Genomic DNA, 19,858 nt, shown 5'->3' with positions numbered 1-19,858 from the left:
CGATTCTGTGTCTCCCTCTCTCTCTGCCCCTCCCCCGTTCATGCTCTGTCTCTCTCTGTCTCAAAAATAAATAAACGTTAAAAAAACAATTTTAAAAAAAATATGAAGAACCCCAAAGACCTTCCATCTCTACACAGCTTTCCGACCAGCGTGCCCCAATTGCAACATCCATATTTTGCATTAAGGCTCTGATGGTCCTTTTTGAAATGCTGGTATGTAACCTCATGGTTTTAAGAACAAGAAGACACCATGCCATTATTACACACTGATGTGCATACGTTAATAAATGTCTTAACCACTTGGCTGGGTGCAAAAGAAGTGGACACTGGATAAGTAATTTTGTTTACACAGGAAGGTACAACAAAAGACCATGAGTATTAATTGCTGTCCAGCAAGAGCAGGAAGGAGTCAGTGCAGTTCATTCCTTGGGAGGTCTGGGTCTTTAAGGAGTCTGCATAACAGCACTGGTGCCAAGAGAAAGGGCATGGTCAGGCAGGAGAAGGGGAGCATCGTCAAAAGGATAAAGAGAAATATTTTTACCCATTTCACAATTCAACAACCTGGCATTAACTTTGGTTATTGCCTCAGGTGAGGGGTAGCAACATACACTACACTGAGCTCCAGTTGGGATTAAGTTAATATCCCTTGGCCTGACTATCACTTCAACACCAGAATATCTTCAGATAAAGTTAACTTGAATTTCAAGGGTCTCCTTATTATAGTCCAAAATTAACCAAAAATCTCCATAGTTTCAAGGTTTTCATAGATTCTAAAGAAAGAAATGTCCTCCATTATAAATACTCACAGGAGGGCCACCATCACCACGACTGCCAGCAGGACCAGGGGGACCATTTGGACCCTAAATGGAAATTGACAAAAAAAGATGGGGTCAAATCACAAAAGAGTTCTTCTACATGTTGCTTTTTTATTCAAAGGTATCATTCCTATATCTATTAGAAGCAAATCCTGAAATCAAAAATGATAATCTGTGTCATAAGATAAATGTCCTTTTTTCAGTGTTACCACCCTCATGGGGTTACCAAAGAAGTAAGATGAGACAATATTTATGAAATTTCTATAAATTATAAAGCAGTATGCAAATGCTAACTCTTACATTCCTGGTGTAGTTACAGTAGGCACTTGATTGATATAGGTAGAATGATAAGATTTCAAGGGTAACTACACAGGCTGTGTTGACCACCAATGAATTCAACTTACGGATGGGCCAGCAGATCCAACAGGGCCCGTGGGACCAACGGGGCCATTTTCACCCTTGGGCCCTTTGGTTCCTCTCTCTCCTTTAGCACCAGGTTGACCAGCAGCACCCTGTTAGAAAGGAATAGTTGGAGTTCAGGCATTCCAGTTCACTCTACTTGCCAGTTTGGGATGTTTTGGGGTTAACCGTCATTATGTGATACTCACAGCAGGACCAGCAAATCCGTTGGGGCCAGCGGGACCAACCTCACCACGTTCACCCTAGGTGGGAGAAGGGATTGAAGAATGTCGTAGCAGTATTAGATTCGTTCATGTCTAAAGGCTATGAGTGTCCAAAATGACCCAGGTTTCTACTTACAGGGCTACCACGAGGACCAGCAGGACCAGCGGGACCGGCAGGACCGGCTTCACCCTTTAATGGAACCAAAGATGAGCTCATTAATGTGCTCAAAGAGGAGGTGGGGGGAGGGAACAGCGGTAGACAGTGGGCTCTTGTCAGGGTTTGCAGTCACATCAGAAGAGAAAACTAATGCTCATCTCAGACAGTAAAATAAAATGGATTCTTACCGTGCTTACTGTTGTATTCATTTTGGGGGCTGAAGTGGTATTGGTCATACACTTGCAAAAACACTATAAATCAGTGCCCACAATACTAGGAGGTGGACATTTTAATTTTTAGATGGACACTGAGCTGATCTATTTGCTGCAATCTGTGCAATACAATAAATAAGGTCTATTTTAAGTAGACTGTTCGATGTGAAATGGGCACACTATGTATTTTATTGATTTTTTACAATTGAAGGCTTTGAGAAGGCTCAGTGCATTAGGATATTGTTAATGGGCAACAGGGAAAGTCTTTAAAACAAATGATAGGGATTAAAGTATAGATCAGATAGCTAGCACATCTATACGAAGGGAAAGAGAACTTTAAACACACAGCATTTGTTTCCTGCTGCCCCATCACAACAGATAGGTTTTTAAATAAGTAGGCTTTATACCAAGTCATAAAAATGAATTGCTGGGGCTCCCTGGGGCTGGGGCAGGCAGGAAATTTTAGATACTGCTGTTGGCTCAGAGAGTTGCAACTCCGTAAAAATGTGTGCTTACCCGGTCACCAGTGGCTCCAGCAGGACCAGGGGCACCTACAGCACCAGGAGCACCCTAATACCAAAAGGAAATGAGTCTTATTAATAACACCCCCAGTTTCAAAAGTGACCCTTGCCATTCCCCCTTGCTGTGCTTATACAGTGACTGAACACTTTCACCGCACACTCTGGATGGACATCGAGAAGGCTTTTGATGCATTTCAGTTCTAATTATCAAAACTATTAGAAGCGGCTCTCAGGAGGAAAGTACCCCAGTGATAAAGGTTATAGAAATGTGTCAGTCAAGGGCAGGTTAGGAATTGGGGAGATCTGAACTCTCTGCTCTTGTCAAATTCCCTAGAGAGCAGCAAATGAGTAGCCTTGTTTGAGACCACTAGGACTGTGTGACTCAGAGAAAGGACCATTATCAATGTGCCAGAGTGAGTTATCAGCTCTGAGGGAGGTGAGAAGAAGGACCGAGGTAGCTGACGGCCTGGAAGAACCATGTTGCCAATGCTCTGGTAGGGTTATTATACCTTTACGGGATTATCTTTGGCATCACCAGGGCAGTAACAGGTAATCGTTGGGACTGCTCTTCAGGTGATAAATTCTTAGGACATACATTTGAATAAATGGGACCTTGTTAGAGGTTTTGGCTTTTTAAAATGTAAGAGTTATCGTTTTGTTTTGTTTTGTTTTTCTAAAGCCCTATAATAATTTGAACAGTCACTTGAAATTCTATTTAACCTAGAGCTTTTGGTTTATAGTTTGTACTTCGTATAGTTAACACTAAGGAAGTTAAGAAATTCAGGTTTTGATTTTCAAAGGGATAAGTTCTGTTGAATCTTTCTTTTGGGACATGTAAAATGATATTACTATTCAGAGATCCAGGAAGGAAAGGAATACTCTTTCACTAAACCTGGATCCTTTTGTCAGTTCTATTTTGGAAAACTGCCGACCTCAAATCGAGTGAAATGTAAAAATAAAATAAAACAAAATACCAATCTAAGCACAAACAAACAAACAAAATTCTACTCACACGGGCACCATCTCTGCCTGGGTTACCAATTTCACCTCTGAGACCAGTTTCACCCTGAAAGTATAAAGCAAGAGTAGCTTTTCGTTTTCCAACCAAATTTTTGAAGCAAAATTAACCTGAAGTGTTTATACCTTCAGTCGCTTACATTTTTAGTAATGTCTTGATTCCCTACTATTCTATAGAATGTTGAATGAGGGAAAAAAAATTAAGGAAAAAATAATTCAAGGCCCTCTCCAGATTATTGTTAAATATTCTTTTCTAATTTCCATACACCCTCCTGAAGCATAATCAAGCAAGGTACAAATTCATGTGGACAGAATTATAAGGCAACATCACAATGGGCTTCAGTGTCTGATCACTCTTATGGCATAACTAATGCAGCAGCACGGTTGACAGCTGTTCAATATAGCTTCTTCCCATTAATTAGGGCAGGATGAGGCATTATTGTTAGTGGCATTAAAATGAGCCTCATGTATTACTCAACACCATCTGTTTGCGTGAAATTCCATGGTAGCAAGGAATTTTGCCAGATTAGTGAGTTTAGAAATGCGTAGGTGCTAGGTGGCAGAGGGAAATGCGTATTGATAGATATCAAAATGCTACCAGACCACCTACCAAGAATTGTAAAAAACTGGGCAACCCTGTGCAGCCTTCTTTGCTAGAGTTCATCAACAACATGTCTTAGGGTCCAACACTGAGAGGGTACCTTTTCTCCCTTGCCTCCAGGTATGCCGGCAGCACCCCTCTCTCCTGGGAGTCCACTGGGACCAGATGGACCAGCAGTGCCTGGAGCACCAAGCACACCAGGTTCACCCTTGAATCAAACACATGTGAAATCAATTATTTCAGTGGCAAAAGAAGAAAATGAAGACTCGAACTCTTGAAGGATTCCAATTTAAACATTTAATAGCATTCTTGCCAGTTTAGAGACACAAAGGAGGGCTGTTGAAAGGAGGGAGAATCTAACAGAGGGAGATGCTATTAATGACACCGTGGCTAAAGAGAAGAGAAGTGGGAGTGGGTGGCTGTGATTTTTCTATAACCCGCTCCTAGTCCTCTTCAGGCAGGCAGGCGTGGAGAAGAAGAGGGAAGGACAATAGGATGCAGAGAGTGAAAAATGTTTGCCCACAAACATTTTTCAAGGATAAGTCTCTTAGCCCACACAGGAAATAGGGAAAGAAACCTCATCAACTGGGGAGATGTTTACATTTTAATCTCCTTAAGAGCAGGAACTATAGCTTCTACTTTATATAAAAACCCTACAATTCCACATATTTAAAACCTATCGACTAACTTCTAAGATAAAAGTCTTTGGAAGTACTACCTCACCAAACCATATTTTCTTTCTTGTTTCCTCTTTCCCTCTTTCCTTTTTGTTTTTTCCAATATCCTTCCACATACCAAAATAGCTTTTTGCAGCTAATCCTTACATTTTTTTCCCCTTAAAGGTAGACATCAGGAGTAATATGAGTTGCCTTTCTTTATTTTGGTTCATCTGTTTTTCAGAAGTGTGTGATTCTATCTATTTTAAAATCTAAGCCACAGATTCTGTTTTGAAATACAAGTTGCCAGGCTTATGTTTTGGGGATGAATATATTGGCCACTTAATTTTTACCTCTTCTGTTATTAAAATTTAGACTACCTTTTGAAATTTTACTCTCTGAAGTAGCAAGGTAAGAAGGTGAAACTTTGTTCTCTAAAAATACTGTCCAAAATTATATGATGTTTCTAGATTAAAATCAAAGTATAGGGGTGCCTGGGTGGCTCAGTCGGGTAAGTATCTGACTCTTGATTTCAGCTCAGGTCATGATCTCATGGTTCGTGAGATCAAGCCCCACGTCAGGCTCTGCACTGACAGCATGGAGCCTGCTTAGGATTCTCTCTCTCCAGTTTGCATGCACACTCTCTCTCTCAAAATAAAAATAAACTAAAAAAAAAACAAAAACAAAAAACCCAAACAACCCAAAGTATAAACAGTTTGGTGAGACAAGAGTAAACCCATACTAATTCATTTATGTATGTAGAACACTGGGATTTCCCTTCTTTTGGAATAATTCAGGTCCGCTAGAATCAGATTGTCATTTACTGTGATGGAAATCAACACAGAATTGGAAATAAAAACTCTGAAAAACAATTCATTTACTATTGTGAATGATCTAGCTACTCTAGAATATAGTGGGCCCAAGCAGCAATATGGGACACAAAATTTTACCTTGTTTCCATCAGGCCCAGGGGGTCCAGAAGGACCTCGGCTTCCAATAGGACCAGAAGGACCAGCAGCACCACTTTCACCAGGGGGCCCACGCTCCCCCTGTTAAAAAAAAAAGAAAAGAAAAAAGAAAAGAAAAGAAAAGACAGATATAAGTGTTGCACTGTTCAGCACTTTCAGAGATACTATTTTTCACATCAGAGTTCATAGATTTTTAGCTTTTGAATCCTGGTCCATTAACAAATTACAGTTATTTTTCCTTAATTTCTCTGGTAGTAAAATGAACGAATGGGATGAGATAATCTCTAAAGTCTCATTCAGCTTTAGTGTTTTGTGGCTGTAACCCCGGAATGTTTTTCTTCTAGAGTACAACATTCAACCTTTGGAAGTCATTCTTTTTGTGTGTGTGTGTGTGTGTGTGTGTGTGTAATAGGTCCACAGATAAAAACAGACATCAGTTATGCTTGGTATTCATTGGGAAAGACTGTGCCATTTTAAATGAAGAGCAATGCTAGGTGTAAATAAGATGAGATACTGTCATGTCTATGCTCCCTTTTTATAACCTTATGCAATAGTGATATAACAATTATAATATTAACAGGATGTATATGTATATATGTGTGTGTGTGTGCATGTGTCTACCTACCTTTCTAAATATCGCTCAATTGTATGTAAATATCACCATGACATGGTGGTATTCCATGGCCCAGAATATTTAACATGTACACAGTCCACATTGCACCTGTTTCAAAGACCTTTTTTATAACTATGGTTTTATGATACTAAATTTGGTAACTGACCATATAATAGGATACTTGTGGGGCAAAGTGATCATTCCAGTTTTTCCAATGACTACAGACAAACCAAATCTATTTATTTATTTTTTATAAGAGCAGATTCATGATTTCGGCATTAGAGTTTGAGCATCGACATGCATTGCAAAAATTGACTTCAAATCTTAGTAAGACATTACTTTTTCTTGTTTGTCATAAATATATCATACTTGTATATATAAGTTACTGAATATAATACATATATTAGCTCATTTATGTTTCTTATAACTGTGGTTTTTGGCTAAGAAATACGAATAATTAAATTTAAATTTTTGATTTAATTTACAAATCAAACATTCTCTACAGATTATGTTTAACTACAGAAGAGTCTCAGAACCTATTGCAAGGTCATCAATAGCTTTCAAAAGAAAGCACTACTTGTTTTACAAACACATCACCAGAAGTTTATGAAAGTTAATTAAATAACACTTACTCTTGGGCCAGCAGGACCAGGGAGACCAAATTCACCAGGGAGACCCTAGGCAAAACATGATAATAAATAAATCATGAAGTGTACGTATGTTCTTGAAATCCACTTATGATTATATTTAGGTAATTTCAACATAGCAGCATAAAGCCACGAAGCTCTACCTCCCTGAGTGTACAAGTACAGGGCTATTAGGAATAAGAGAAATTTGTTGTATACGGACAGGTACAAAAAGTGAGAATTCCATTGATATCAAAGATACTTCTATGCTAGAAGCTGGTACCAACAAATTTAAGCTTTCCATTACTTAGTTTATTGCTTTAAAAAAATGACAAAACAGACTATCTCATTTGATTTGATAAATAATGATGAACAGTATCAGACATTGCTTATTTTTAGTTATATAACAGACTGCTTTCTTAATAGAAATGATCATATTCTGCACATTACCTAGTTAATTGTATACCCAAGTGTATCTCCTTTATTACTGACCAGCTGTCTCCTTAATGTGCCCCACTGTTGACAAAGGAGACCAGGCCACAGAATGTAACTGAATTGAGGCACATTCATCACAATTACCAGAGAAAATGACTCAGAATTCATTCCCTGATTGTGGCTAGCAGTGTCATGTCTGAATGCCAAGAAAAATATTAAACGCAATTTTTCAGGGTCTAGTTTGATGGAAAATCAGCGCATTTACTTTTTTGCTATGGGAAAGGAAATAATTTGCATGTTAACGTTACCATGAACAATACAAAAAGTAAGGCTATTAAATGGAATGTTCATTGGTACATTTTACTTCCATAATGCAGTGTTTCATTCAGTCTTTAAAACGAAGGATTCATTATTCCAACAAAAATGAGTAAGTTGGTTTATTCTCTCCAAAGTACCCAGGTAGGCAGAACACTATCATTAACATGTGAAATAAGAAGGTTCTTTTTGCCTATTATAATTGCACTGCAGGAGGGCATTACAAGGGGGAAAAGTCCCAACTTCAGGTAAGTCTACTAGCACTTGTTTTACTCACCCTTTCTCCTGGTTTGCCAACTTCACCAGCTGTACCTGCAGGGCCAGGCAGACCCTAGGAAAAAACAAACAAACAAGCCACAAATCTCAATCTTGCGGCACATTCACAGGATGCTAATGATTGGGTTTTTCTGGATACTGATAGCGACATGATCACCAAATATTGCGTGTTATTACAGCATTACACGAAAGTTTGCCTTGAAAAAGTGAATTTTCATTTAACTTTACAGTTCTGAAATCAGGTTCTGTGTGGTGGGGGGAGTGCTATGGTGATTTGTAGCTGGATAGTCTGACCAGAGGCAGTATTCTGTATGTTTTAATTGACTTACCTGGAAGCCTGGAGGACCAGCGGGACCCTGTTCACCTTTTCCACCTTGGACACCCTGAAAGTGATAGGCAAGATAGCATGAATAGAGGTGTATGCCACCACTGCTGTCTACCTATAGAACTCTTGGACTGGAAAAATGAGATGGTCATTTTGCAGGACTGGATTTGTTGTAGGGCAGCAAAGAACAAGAATGGAAGAAATACTCACTTGTGGTCCAGGGGGTCCCTGAGCACCATTGTTTCCGTCAGGACCTGGAGCACCCTGGAAAGTTTCACAGAGAGGCTCAGAATTACCAGTGAGACAGCTTAAGAAGCCTCAAAGCCTCATGCATTACTTCTTCAAAGCTTATCATCTTAGAATGACTCATTGTGGGTCCCCTGCCCAAGTACTAACTTTTGAAATGGCTTGTGGGAAGTCCATGGATGGAGGGCAATTTATGAAGGCCTGAGAATGCTACTAGCATATGCATAGCTCTTTAACCATAAAATAAATTAAAATCAAATGCATCCATAAATATTTTTGACCTAGTATACATTCTGATTCATTACAGCTCACTGCTTTGTAAGTGCAGTTAAAAAAAAAAAAAAAGACATGTTTTGATGGTAAAAGGATCCTTGGGGATGCCATTTTGAAAAGAAAATGCCAGAATTATATCAGGTGGCCTCAAAGGCTGTGTGTTTCCTAAGCGGGTACTATGTGGGCAGCTACAGGCAGAAGTTGGCACCTACCCGAGCACCGGCAAGACCAGCATGACCTTTATCACCATTTTTGCCTGGATCACCCTATAACAAACATGAAAAAAGTACACATTTAATGTCAAATTAACCATGAAAATTTTGAAATGTTAATTTCTTGCTTGATTGTTTTTTAAGGTTCCTAGTCTTTGAATTCTGTTCCATCTTCTTGCAAGTCCAAGTACAATAAGGTCCACCTGTGTTTGCAGAGGCATAGACTCAGGAGATAGGTTTCCATCAGGTGTGCAGTGACATATTGGAGATCAATTATTAATGTGGTAAGTGGCTTGCTGTTTTCTTGTGTTGAAAGGGACCTCCCCCTGCCCCCCTTGAGGTAGAGTGGACTGAGGGCAGGAGAGAAAAGAGAGTTTTGGTGAAATGTGGCAAAGAAGTGCCGAGGGAGAAGAGAGTGTGGCGTTCTTACAGTGGGGCCTTTGGGGCCAGGGAATCCGATGTTGCCAGGCTCTCCTCTTGCTCCAGCTGGGCCAATTGGTCCAGGCCGGCCATCAATGCCAGGGAGGCCCTGAAAGCAGAGTTTATTTAAAGTTCATTCGGCATCAACAGGGCCTCACAACCTCAAACTTGTGATGCTGCCATGGGATGCAACAGAATCATTTTCTGAATGCAAACAGCTTCCTGGTATAAAGTGTCAATAAATTATGAATCTATTTTCCTTTTCTAAATAGGATGTCAGTACACACACGGCCAAGTCAATCTCATATGTACACAATTCCTGCTTTCCCCTCCCTTCCCGTACCCGTCACCCTCTTCAATTTTCCCTGCCATGTTTTTCTCTTTCCTTCTCTCCTTTCAGTCCTGCGTTCATTTGGACTCCATAATTACAATCTATTACTTTGCATTCCCAGATGATGTATGTGGCTGATATTTATTTTCTGTGTGTTCATGTATAAAGAAGCCACAGAATAGACTTGATAAGGGTGCAATAAGTGTCCTTGAAAATATAATGGAAAATGAGCAGTTCTTACCATGGGACCTTCTTTGCCAGCTGGGCCAACATTTCCAGGGGCACCAGGAAAACCCTATAAAATAAATGAGGATGCTTTCATGTTGGCCCTTTAACGCACATACTCAAGGCTCCAATTCATTAAAATCTCACAAAAGCATTTTCCCCCTGACTTCTTGTTTGTTGCCTAGGGTAAATCACTGGGAGGTATGGAAAGAGCTTTGAAATCTTTCTTCTTTCTATCTTTTATGCCTTTCCTTTTATTGGATTTTAGTGCAAGTGATTCATTTACAGATATCTCAAGAAAGTGTTAAGCACCATACTATAGGGGCAAAATGTATCATGTTATTTACCTCATAACAGAAAAACAAATACTTTTAGTCAGCAATTTTCAAAGTGGATTTTTTATTGCTATATTTGGTGTCTTTATTACTTGTTTATGGTACAATTACAGATGATATTCATCCATAAGAGATAATGGAGGCAAAAAAATCACTCTATTGCTATGGATTAGAGTGTCTACGAATCTAAAGGTCATTTCTCTGTGGCTAGTGTGATGCTGAATACATTACAGCATTTTGTGATTGCTGGAAAAATGATTTCACTTATGAATCTAATACACTGATAATGTATAGTCCTAATACGTTTCATGAACACCTTATATAAAACTCACAAATTGAGATACAAGATTCATGCTGATAGGAGAACCAACCTAATTTGGATATATTAAAATCAATCTATTTTTCCAAAACCTCCTGGCCATTGTATCGAGCAGTAAATAAGAAATTTACGAACTAACCAAATTCGTAAAAGTATCTCTGGGTGTTGATAAAGTTACGTTAAAAAGGCAACCATCAGCAAATCTACTAGCAGATTTACGTTTGATGATTTTTTTATTGTCGTCTTCTGATATAAATCATCCCTTTAAAAAAGGAAACGGTGCCAGGTGTGACTCACTCAGAATCTTTCTGAAACTTACTCGGGGTCCCATGAGGCCGGGCTCTCCAGGGCGACCAGCATCTCCATTGGGGCCTCGGACACCAGCAGGGCCAGTAGCACCACGGGGGCCAGGAGGGCCCTGTTCAACAGAAGGGGGAGAGAAGGGTGCTCAGGCGGGGGACACACCCACCGAATTCTCTCCCTGGGAGTGAGGAATGGACAGCTTACCATAACACCGGCTCTGCCATCAGCTCCAGGGAGACCACGAGAACCAGGACTTCCCTGTGAGAGAGTACATGAAACAGCAAGAGTCAGAGAAAATCCTAGAATCCAACAGGGCAGTGTTCACAGAAATATGGCATGCATGCGAGAAACCGTGATGCCCTTAAGGGAGAGAGACCAACACAGGCCAAGCCAAAAAATTTCACCCGAACCCCAGAGGGATGTGTGCAGGAGACATTCTACAACAGTAGGTCAATCCTGTTTCCAGACCAGACTGAGTCACTGATCTAGGAAAGCAGATGGAGAGCAGATGCTCCCTCAGTCATTCTGACCAATTTCCAATGAAAGGGTGTTCTATCCCTCTGGTTGGTGTGCCTGGGTGTCAAGAGCATCTGGAACCTACTCTCAGCCCAGGAGGCCCAGAGGGGCCAGCGGATCCAGCTTCACCATTGGGACCTCTCTTTCCTTCTTCACCACTGGGACCAGGAGGACCTTGAGGACCAGCAGAGCCCTGTTTCATGGAAAAAGAAAAAGAGGAGGGAGTAGAAAAAAAATCATTTTTATGTCAAATCCACCCAGAGAAAAAATAATAACTTTTTTAAAAAAGCAGAAGTATTACTTTTTGGATTGAAAAAGTAACAAACCCATCAAATTGTAATTATAGAACTACTTACGGGCTCACCCTTGTTGCCACTCTCTCCTTTGGAACCAGCTGGACCAGGTTCACCCTAGGGTTCATTACAAAACAGTGGTCAAATGACAAACATTTGTCACAACTCTTTTACAGACAAGCATCTTGGAATGTTCACGGATCAAGGTAAAGAGAAGTTCAGGTTCTGTAAGAAATGTGTCCAATTCATATTGGAACAGCTTATAGGGGAATGGCTTAGTTGAAAGGACAAGGCTGATAATAGAAATGTACCTCACTGAACTTTGGGTAATGTTCTAGGATAGCGGAAGGGTGTGTGTGTGTGTGTGTGTGACAGAGAGACAGACAGATGGACATACAGAACATACATGTACATGCACTCATAGAAGAAATGCAAACTAAAAATGCTAAGAAAAGGAAACATAAAAACGATAAATCCACAAGAGGAAGTCTAGATGGTGACAAGATGACAGCAGAGCTAGTATTTCAGGATGATGGAAGCTGTGGCCACGATCACTTACAACGAGTCCTCTGGCACCAGTAGCGCCAGCAGCACCAACAGGGCCGGGAATACCACGGGGTCCAGGGAGGCCAGGTGCCCCAGCAACACCGGGCAAGCCCTGTGAAGAGAATGCAGGGTGACCCATCATAAGATGATTGGCAGATGAGGTGGTGCTCTTTAAAGTGCCTTTAAAAGCAGAGCAGCACGTAATAGCCATATACTCACAGCAGCACCCTTCGCACCAGTCAGGCCGTTGGCTCCAGGGTTACCCTACGAAGAAAAAGAAGGGAGAAGGATATCAGTTAATAGGAGTATTTCCATTCTTCTCTGACCCCACCTTCACTCTTTTGGCTTTCTTCCACTCCCTGAGGTTAATGACAATGACTACTTACAGGAGGTCCGACAGGGCCAGAAACACCTGGAAGACCCATTTCACCACGGGGACCCGCGGGACCAGCAGGACCAGGATTACCGACCGGTCCAAGTTCACCCTAAAAGAAGGAATGACACTGAGGCATTAGTCTGCGAATAATGAAACAGCGGATCTCCATTTTTAGGACACCAAGTTTCATGAACTTTCTTCAGAACCACAATCATTTCCCTTACCTGGTTTGGTACCACAGATTTGGATTTGGGTTCCTGTTTTCCTGGTCTAGTTCTCCCATCTTGGCTATCATCTTCACCTACCTCTGTCTCTCTGCGGTGGAGACTGTTTCTCAGCTAGTCAGTCCTGACTAGTTTGGAAGTCTATTTCAGAGGGGTCCCATAAAATAAACCTCCATGTTGGCTTTCATATCTATGTTCTTGGGTTCAAGTATAGAGACATGATCTATTTCATGCTTGGAGTGAGAAAAGTAGCCATTCTATATCCATTTGGAAAGGGCAACTCATTAAGTTACCTGTTCTGTAATTACCTATCTGCAAACACAGTCTGTGTCTTTCACATCACAATAAGAAGTTTATCAAGGTAATGACAATGGTCACCAGTGTTTTTACCTTGGGGCCAGGAGCACCTGGGAAGCCTGGAGGGCCAGCAGACCCAATGGGACCCTGAAATCAAAGTAGAATATGGTAAGAAACTTCCTCCCAGTAAATTAACAATCCAATGAGGCTAGAAGATTGAAGTGGCTCAGAGTGGCTGGTTCCTACCGGCAAAGAGAAAAGTGACAGCTAGTCTGTTGTCATTAATATCAAAGGGAAGACATTCAAGGTATCCAAGGTGAGGTAGATTTTACTTTGTGCATCAATGAAAAGCCCTAGGGATACTAGTACTTATAAAGAGAACTTCCAAAAGACCTCCTAGAACATTTGGTAAGGGGTCTAAAATGGTGTCATTTTACAAATTAATAAAGAAGATAGTTCCCATCCCACACTCTCAACCCCTTCCAAATTCTTCAGTGTCAAAACTTACAGCAGGACCCACAGGACCCACACTTCCATCACTTCCACGGGCACCCTATGAAGAAAATAAGGAGAAAAAGTCAAGAGGAAAAGTTAAACAGCAGTTGTTAGAAGACTATTTAAAATGATAAAAAGGGACAAAATTGGAAATACTCACAGCTGGGCCAGGGGCACCGACACGTCCTCTCTCACCAGGAAGCCCACGAGCTCCCTAGAAGCAGAAATACTTTCAATGAAATCCAGAATGCTAATTTAAAAAATGTCACAGGCATAATTTGCTTCGTCCGATTTCCAACATGCGTAAGAATCCACTAGAAATAACTAGGTCTTGTTCTAATTCCAACTAAAAGGTAATGGATTTCAATTAAGTATGCAGAAAGTTATTAGAAAAATATCAAAGAATACAATGCCAAGGGAAATGGTAATTAGCAAAAACATTAAAGAAGTTCCAGCTTGCAAAGAGTGTACACATTTAGATTTACAATCAAGTAATCAATAACTTACCGTTTGACCTGGAGTTCCATTTTCACCAGGGGCGCCAGGTTCACCCTACATGGAAAAGAAGGATTGGGATTTTGTTCATTACAGGTATTGATTATTTTTTTTTTTCTGATCGGGTAATTTTTACCCTCTTATTTTAATTTGAACCATTTATATATTTTGAAACATGTAGACTGCTTCTCAATTATGCCAATCACATAAATTTTTTTAAATTTCTAAAATTCATGTTTTTATTTAGATAATACCAAATATCACAGTACTAGGGACATGTGGTTACTTGAGGGTTATTTACCCTAGCTCTAATATTTCTCCTTAGACTTTGGATATCATTTCGACTAGGCCTATTTACCAGGAATAATATCATAAAAAGAGATGGCAGAGGATAAACTGCTTTCAATAGAATCATATTTACCCTCTTTAAAGTTATTTTTTTAATTTAATTTTATTTATTTACTTTGGTGGGGGAGGGGAGGGCAGCTAGAGGGAGAGAGAGAATCCCAAGCAGGTTCCACAGTGTCAGTGTAGAGCCCGACATGGGGCTCAAACCCATAAACCACAGGATCATGACCTAAGCTGAAATCAAGAGTCAGCTTAACTGACTGAACCACCCAGGCGTCCCTAAAGTTATTTTAAACACTGAATATTTTCCTTTTTGTAAAATATGCATGGAAATTTAAAGCTTCATAATATTTTTCAGAGCTTTCTTATTTTTTTCCAACCTATACTCTTGAGTAAAAAGCATGGTGGGAGGGGGAGCAGTAATTTAATAAAATGCTACATGTAAAGAAACTTTCTTTCTAAATAATCTGATGAAGATATAGAAGACACAGGTTTGAGAGACCCTTTAAGGACCCTTCATTTCTAGGATTCTAGGTGAAGTGTATTCTTTGGGAATAAGCGCAAATGAGAGGTAAGGATTTTAGCCTAAGGCCTTCTAACTACTGGATGTGTGACTCTGGGTGAGCCACTCATTCTCTCTAAGCCTCAGTTTCCCTCATCTGCAAAGTGAGGGGGTCTCCAAAGCTCGCTGTGGCTCTAACATTTGATGATGCTGAGACTAGTAGTCTGAGCTATTACATTAGGCCCTAGGGAGAATGAGTTTGACCTTATCCATTTGTGTGGCAGCTGGAAAGTTAGAGCAGACTCTCCATATTCACGTTCATTTCTGGTCCCGCTAGTATTCGTCACTCATTAATTTGTAATTACGTTGGTATTCACTTTAATATCACATTATCTCCTTAATAGGAGAGAGAACATTTTATAGTTGAAAGCGCTGTCAGAGAAGAGCCTAGCCAAGAGATAACACACTTCTGAGACTTTAATTACCTAATTAAAAATTTTTTGAGTGTGCACAGATAAATCACAGGAAAGAGGTTGAAAAGTGGATTGTGACATGAATGTACCTATCTAATTTGTGCATGGCAAAGGAGAATTTACAGTTTAAAATAACATGGCGTTCTAATATCTGATTTTATGTTTATTTACTTTTATTTTGGCTGCAGAGGTCGGGTGAAATTACAGGAGGAGAGGAAATGGAGGAAGAAACTATTGACATTTTTATCTCAACTGTTTAATAGATATTAAATTAAATAAATATTATTAATAATTGGCCTTTTGTCACAGAATCCTGTATCCTCACCATTAAGGGCTCTGAAGTACTGAGGGGGAAATAAGATACTCTTTGGAATATGAGTAGTCTTCTGTAAAAATATACTTTCTGATGGTGATGGGGAATTACAGTCAATTGTTTTAAAAACAATGCTTCTGGTTTGGTACTTACCTTCACACCTGGAGCACCAGGCTGTCCCTTCAATCCATCCAGACCATTGTGTCCCTGAAATGCAAATTCTTATGATTAAAATTCCGTTTCATTATAGTGCTTGGTCAAATCCAAACCTCCTGGGTGAATCTGGTGACCGCTTCAGTACAATGTGTCCAGGGCCCAGCAAACTTGCTCCGTTTCCCCAGGTAAGTCGCTAAACCTCCCTGTGCTTGAAAGGGAAGGACATAGAACTAGATGATCTCTCACATTCTTTCCATCTTTAATCATTTTACGATCTTCAGATGGTTATAAACACCTCTTAAGTCATATGCCTTTTACACAATTTTCTCTGTAGGGATCCTCATTTCTTGGAAGCTGAGGACAGACTGAAAAAACTATACCCCACTGTACTTCCCAGCCATCCGACCTCTTCTCTCACTCTCTTCACTCTGGTGAATTCCAGGAATTTGGAAGCAAGTATGTGTCACCCAGGAGTTTAAATATAGTTGAGGTTTTTCCTAAAAATAATCAACATTTTCTTTCCTCCGGGTCAAGAATGTGCTCACCCTAATGCCCTTGAAGCCGGGAAGTCCAGGAGTCCCAGGGAAACCACGAGCACCCTTAAAAAGAAACACAGAAGAAGGTAAATGTTTTCGTTCTCAATTAAAAAACAATGATTTCTTCCCTCCAAAGTACTTCTTCTCATGGAAGTTCAAGCTTGGAATCAATGGCTGGGATATTTTTAAAGCACAGATCAGCAAATTAACTTGCTCTAATTTGAGTAACTAATACTATGGTATTTGTACAAAACATGATTTAGTTTATAGTATGCTTGCTATCATTAAGACGACATTATTTGCATTAATAAAAACTGTATGCATCCTTAACTAGGCTCCTTGATTTGTCAGACGCCTTCAGTGAGTGGTGCATGTGTTCAAACATCTATGTGGCCATTTAGACTGATTCCAGTTTTACCAACTGTCTTATATGTGAGATGCTTCTGATGTCTGGACTGTATACACTGGGCTAATAAATCTTACCTGTGGTCCAACAACTCCTCTCTCACCAGGCCGTCCAGGTTTTCCAGGGTGACCCTAAAACATGAAAACATCATAGTTAGGTTAGCTGCTTTTCTTGCTAAGCCATCAGATGGAAGTTGGGACATCTTGGTTTTTAAAATAGGCGGAAAAGGCATCATATAAAAATGTGGGTCCAAATATATATTTAATTAACAACTAATTCCCTTAAATACAAACAAATTAAGATTTCATTAAAGTAATGTTTTCCAGATGGGGAGAGTTATATCAGGCATATTCAGCTTTTGGCAAAATACTTCATTTGAATCCAGAAATTCTTGTTGAGGCAGTATTTAAATGGCATTTTGCAAGTGCTCATGAGTAAATACTTACATCCTCACCAGCCTTGCCAGGAGGCCCAGGTGGACCACGAGCACCCGCGGGACCCTAAGAAGAGACCAATCATTTCGTCAAGGTTACATCAATAAACTTCTTGAAAAACAAATCTTTACCACAAAGGGGAAAAATGTACTCACAGTTTGACCAGGCTCACCGGGCTCACCAGCAGGTCCTTGGAAACCTTGAGGACCCTAAAAGAAAACAGAGATGTCATGCTCCGCACCTTTGTTTAATTCTGTCTTTTTGCCCAAGAGAGATTACTAGCTTCCAGTACTTACAGGAGCTCCAGATGCACCAGGAGGCCCTCTAGGTCCCATCAAACCCTGTAAAGAGGAAAAACATAGTTAGCACTGATAAGTTCTCATGGCTTTGGTTTGGGTTGGATAGGATAGTACAGTATTGCCATAGACATTTTGTGATGGACAGATGAAGAGAACTATCCTGGTTTTATTTCATAGTTTTTGTTTCTCCCAAAGAAGCTCTTAAGGACCCACGTTTCCTCCACGATTTCTCTGCCTTTGCTCTCACTTCTTTTCCTAACCCAGATCATCAGAACCCAGTTGGATGGGTGACCACCGGTTCCTGACAGTCGCACACAATTGGGCATATTGAGGTGGTTCTAATGCCATGAAGTGGATCCGTCTCTGCACAGCATAGAATACACGACCGCCTTCTATGCGGCTGGCAAAGCCTTTCCATTTGGATTCCCTCGATCATATGTCACTTCTGCATGTCATATCCAGCTAGGAAATTGATATGCTTATTGGCACAAGAGGCATAAATTGAAAAGGATCAAAAGTCCTTCTTAATGATTAGAGGGAGGTTCCTTATAGAGCCCTATAGCTCCTTTAAGGGCTGTTGGTGACCGATGAAAACGTCAAACAAAAGGGGATGTAGTGAGGGGTGAAGGAAAAAGAAAATATTACTGAAACATCCTCCTGGAAGGATCTAATATTATTCCTGAAACTGTGGCCCACAATAATGGCAGATTGTTGTTTTTGTTCTTCATTCTGCAGCACACAAGTAGAGTCAAGCAGCATTACTAGTTTGGGAGCTAGCTCCACATTCTTGACTCCCCGGTGCAGTAATGAATGCCTGGGCAAGCTCTCCTGTAGGGGCCAGCTCCTTCACGCTGAAAATATTGCATAGACAAGTCTAGGGCAATTTATTCGTGACACATCAACGATGGGGGCTCTACAGGAAAGTCTGCCCCACTGCATGAATGCCTAGGGTGAAATAATACGGATTTTATTAAAAAGCACATCATCTTAATTATAAGAATTGTTTGCTTTTAGAAATTGCTTCTACATTAAAAGAAACTGTCACTTTTCAATCAAAATGATTGTTTAGGTATACGTTAAAAATAGTTTTTTTTGACGCCATGAATTTTTAATTATATTTATTCATTTTTCTGCGTATTTGCAACAATTTCATTTACATAAAAGGTAGTTTATTTTGCGGGGGCTGTGAGACGGACCATGATTACTCATTAATTCAGAGAAGAACCCTGTGGGGTTTTATAGTTATTGATTTTCCAACATGGAAAATTATTTTAATACTTTATTGCTGCCTATCTTCTTATTTGTGAGCCACATATCTGTTGATTACATATGTCTGTGACTGTGTGGATGTGAAAGCTTAAATTATATTTCACTGATATTTAAAAGTAAAACACACTGTTTTATGCCCCCCAGAGAAGGTTCCAAAGTCAGGGGAATCTGAAATCCATATTAATTTTCTGGGCTTATGCAGGCTTTTTTTTTTTTTTTATTAGTGTTTTACTTTTTTCCCCTTTAGATTCTTCTTGAGACATAGGTACTGCTTTAAAACTGACTAATGTCCAGCATTAGCTAAAATGGCTAATTTCAAATATCCAATATAAACAAAGCCAAAGAAAATCTCTACTTCTTCATTTCACATATGGATGTTTTAAATTACCAGGACAAAGCAGGAAATTGGAAATCATCAATTAAAGGCACATTACTTCTCAAGTGAGAGTTTTAATTTACAGAAAATATTATCTTGCCCTTAAAGTGTATTAGCTTATTACGGACCATTAGGTCCAGCCAAACATCTTCTTTTGAAGATAGAGCACCGAATGCATCGTCCAGGTAAAATTTATATTTTAAAGACCATGTTAACTTTAAACTGCAGTGTTTAATCAACTTAATATTTTTAGTTCCAGCAATTTTTTCCTTTATTTTATACATACTAGTATATATTTTGCATGCTCATATCATCCTTTTGCTAACACATCTCACTAATGCTTGTTGGAAGGTTCACTTGTTAAAGATAGACCATCATCATCATAATCATATAGACGCTTTTCTAGATGTTACTCAAATTATGGATATGTTGCTAACTATGTGTGCTGAGTGATATGAATGCTAAATTGCACTCAAATTCTCTTCTATATTGGTTTATAGTTAATAGACTAAAAAGGGTATTTTTATTGAAAGGTATAAAAAGAAACATTTCCTGTATTGTTAACTCCTTGAGGAAGGGAGAGATTCTGTCATATTCATTGTTGCATCCCTAGTGCATAATACAGTTTGGGGCTCATTGAAGGCATCTGATAAATACTGTTGAATAAATTGATGTTTCATT

At 39.7% G+C, this 19,858-nt stretch overlaps 1 protein-coding gene across 1 annotated transcript in view; it reads right to left on the bottom strand.

The window, feature by feature from the left end:
- COL1A2 (collagen type I alpha 2 chain) overlaps nucleotides 1–19,858 on the bottom strand; it is a 36,217-nt gene that overhangs the window by 8,744 nt on the left and 7,615 nt on the right. The window contains exons 7-38 of the mRNA XM_030307966.1: nucleotides 17,530–17,574; nucleotides 17,389–17,442; nucleotides 17,246–17,299; nucleotides 16,877–16,930; nucleotides 16,403–16,456; nucleotides 15,855–15,908; nucleotides 14,078–14,122; nucleotides 13,731–13,784; nucleotides 13,584–13,628; nucleotides 13,169–13,222; nucleotides 12,565–12,663; nucleotides 12,398–12,442; nucleotides 12,192–12,290; nucleotides 11,696–11,749; nucleotides 11,425–11,532; nucleotides 11,028–11,081; nucleotides 10,840–10,938; nucleotides 9,883–9,936; nucleotides 9,321–9,419; nucleotides 8,891–8,944; nucleotides 8,370–8,423; nucleotides 8,164–8,217; nucleotides 7,836–7,889; nucleotides 6,815–6,859; nucleotides 5,552–5,650; nucleotides 4,046–4,153; nucleotides 3,340–3,393; nucleotides 2,323–2,376; nucleotides 1,574–1,627; nucleotides 1,423–1,476; nucleotides 1,219–1,326; nucleotides 806–859 (exon numbers count right to left, since the gene is read on the bottom strand). Coding sequence (XP_030163826.1) covers nucleotides 806–859; nucleotides 1,219–1,326; nucleotides 1,423–1,476; nucleotides 1,574–1,627; nucleotides 2,323–2,376; nucleotides 3,340–3,393; nucleotides 4,046–4,153; nucleotides 5,552–5,650; nucleotides 6,815–6,859; nucleotides 7,836–7,889; nucleotides 8,164–8,217; nucleotides 8,370–8,423; nucleotides 8,891–8,944; nucleotides 9,321–9,419; nucleotides 9,883–9,936; nucleotides 10,840–10,938; nucleotides 11,028–11,081; nucleotides 11,425–11,532; nucleotides 11,696–11,749; nucleotides 12,192–12,290; nucleotides 12,398–12,442; nucleotides 12,565–12,663; nucleotides 13,169–13,222; nucleotides 13,584–13,628; nucleotides 13,731–13,784; nucleotides 14,078–14,122; nucleotides 15,855–15,908; nucleotides 16,403–16,456; nucleotides 16,877–16,930; nucleotides 17,246–17,299; nucleotides 17,389–17,442; nucleotides 17,530–17,574 — 2,070 coding nt within the window. The remainder of the gene's footprint in view (nucleotides 1–805; nucleotides 860–1,218; nucleotides 1,327–1,422; nucleotides 1,477–1,573; nucleotides 1,628–2,322; nucleotides 2,377–3,339; nucleotides 3,394–4,045; nucleotides 4,154–5,551; nucleotides 5,651–6,814; nucleotides 6,860–7,835; nucleotides 7,890–8,163; nucleotides 8,218–8,369; nucleotides 8,424–8,890; nucleotides 8,945–9,320; nucleotides 9,420–9,882; nucleotides 9,937–10,839; nucleotides 10,939–11,027; nucleotides 11,082–11,424; nucleotides 11,533–11,695; nucleotides 11,750–12,191; nucleotides 12,291–12,397; nucleotides 12,443–12,564; nucleotides 12,664–13,168; nucleotides 13,223–13,583; nucleotides 13,629–13,730; nucleotides 13,785–14,077; nucleotides 14,123–15,854; nucleotides 15,909–16,402; nucleotides 16,457–16,876; nucleotides 16,931–17,245; nucleotides 17,300–17,388; nucleotides 17,443–17,529; nucleotides 17,575–19,858) is intronic.

The sequence above is a fragment of the Lynx canadensis genome, chromosome A2 (assembly GCF_007474595.2).
Source record: "Lynx canadensis isolate LIC74 chromosome A2, mLynCan4.pri.v2, whole genome shotgun sequence".
In the NCBI taxonomy this organism is placed as follows: Eukaryota; Metazoa; Chordata; class Mammalia; order Carnivora; family Felidae; genus Lynx; species Lynx canadensis.
Note: the sequence above shows the minus strand (reverse complement) of the source record. Positions and strands in the feature narration are given on the sequence as shown.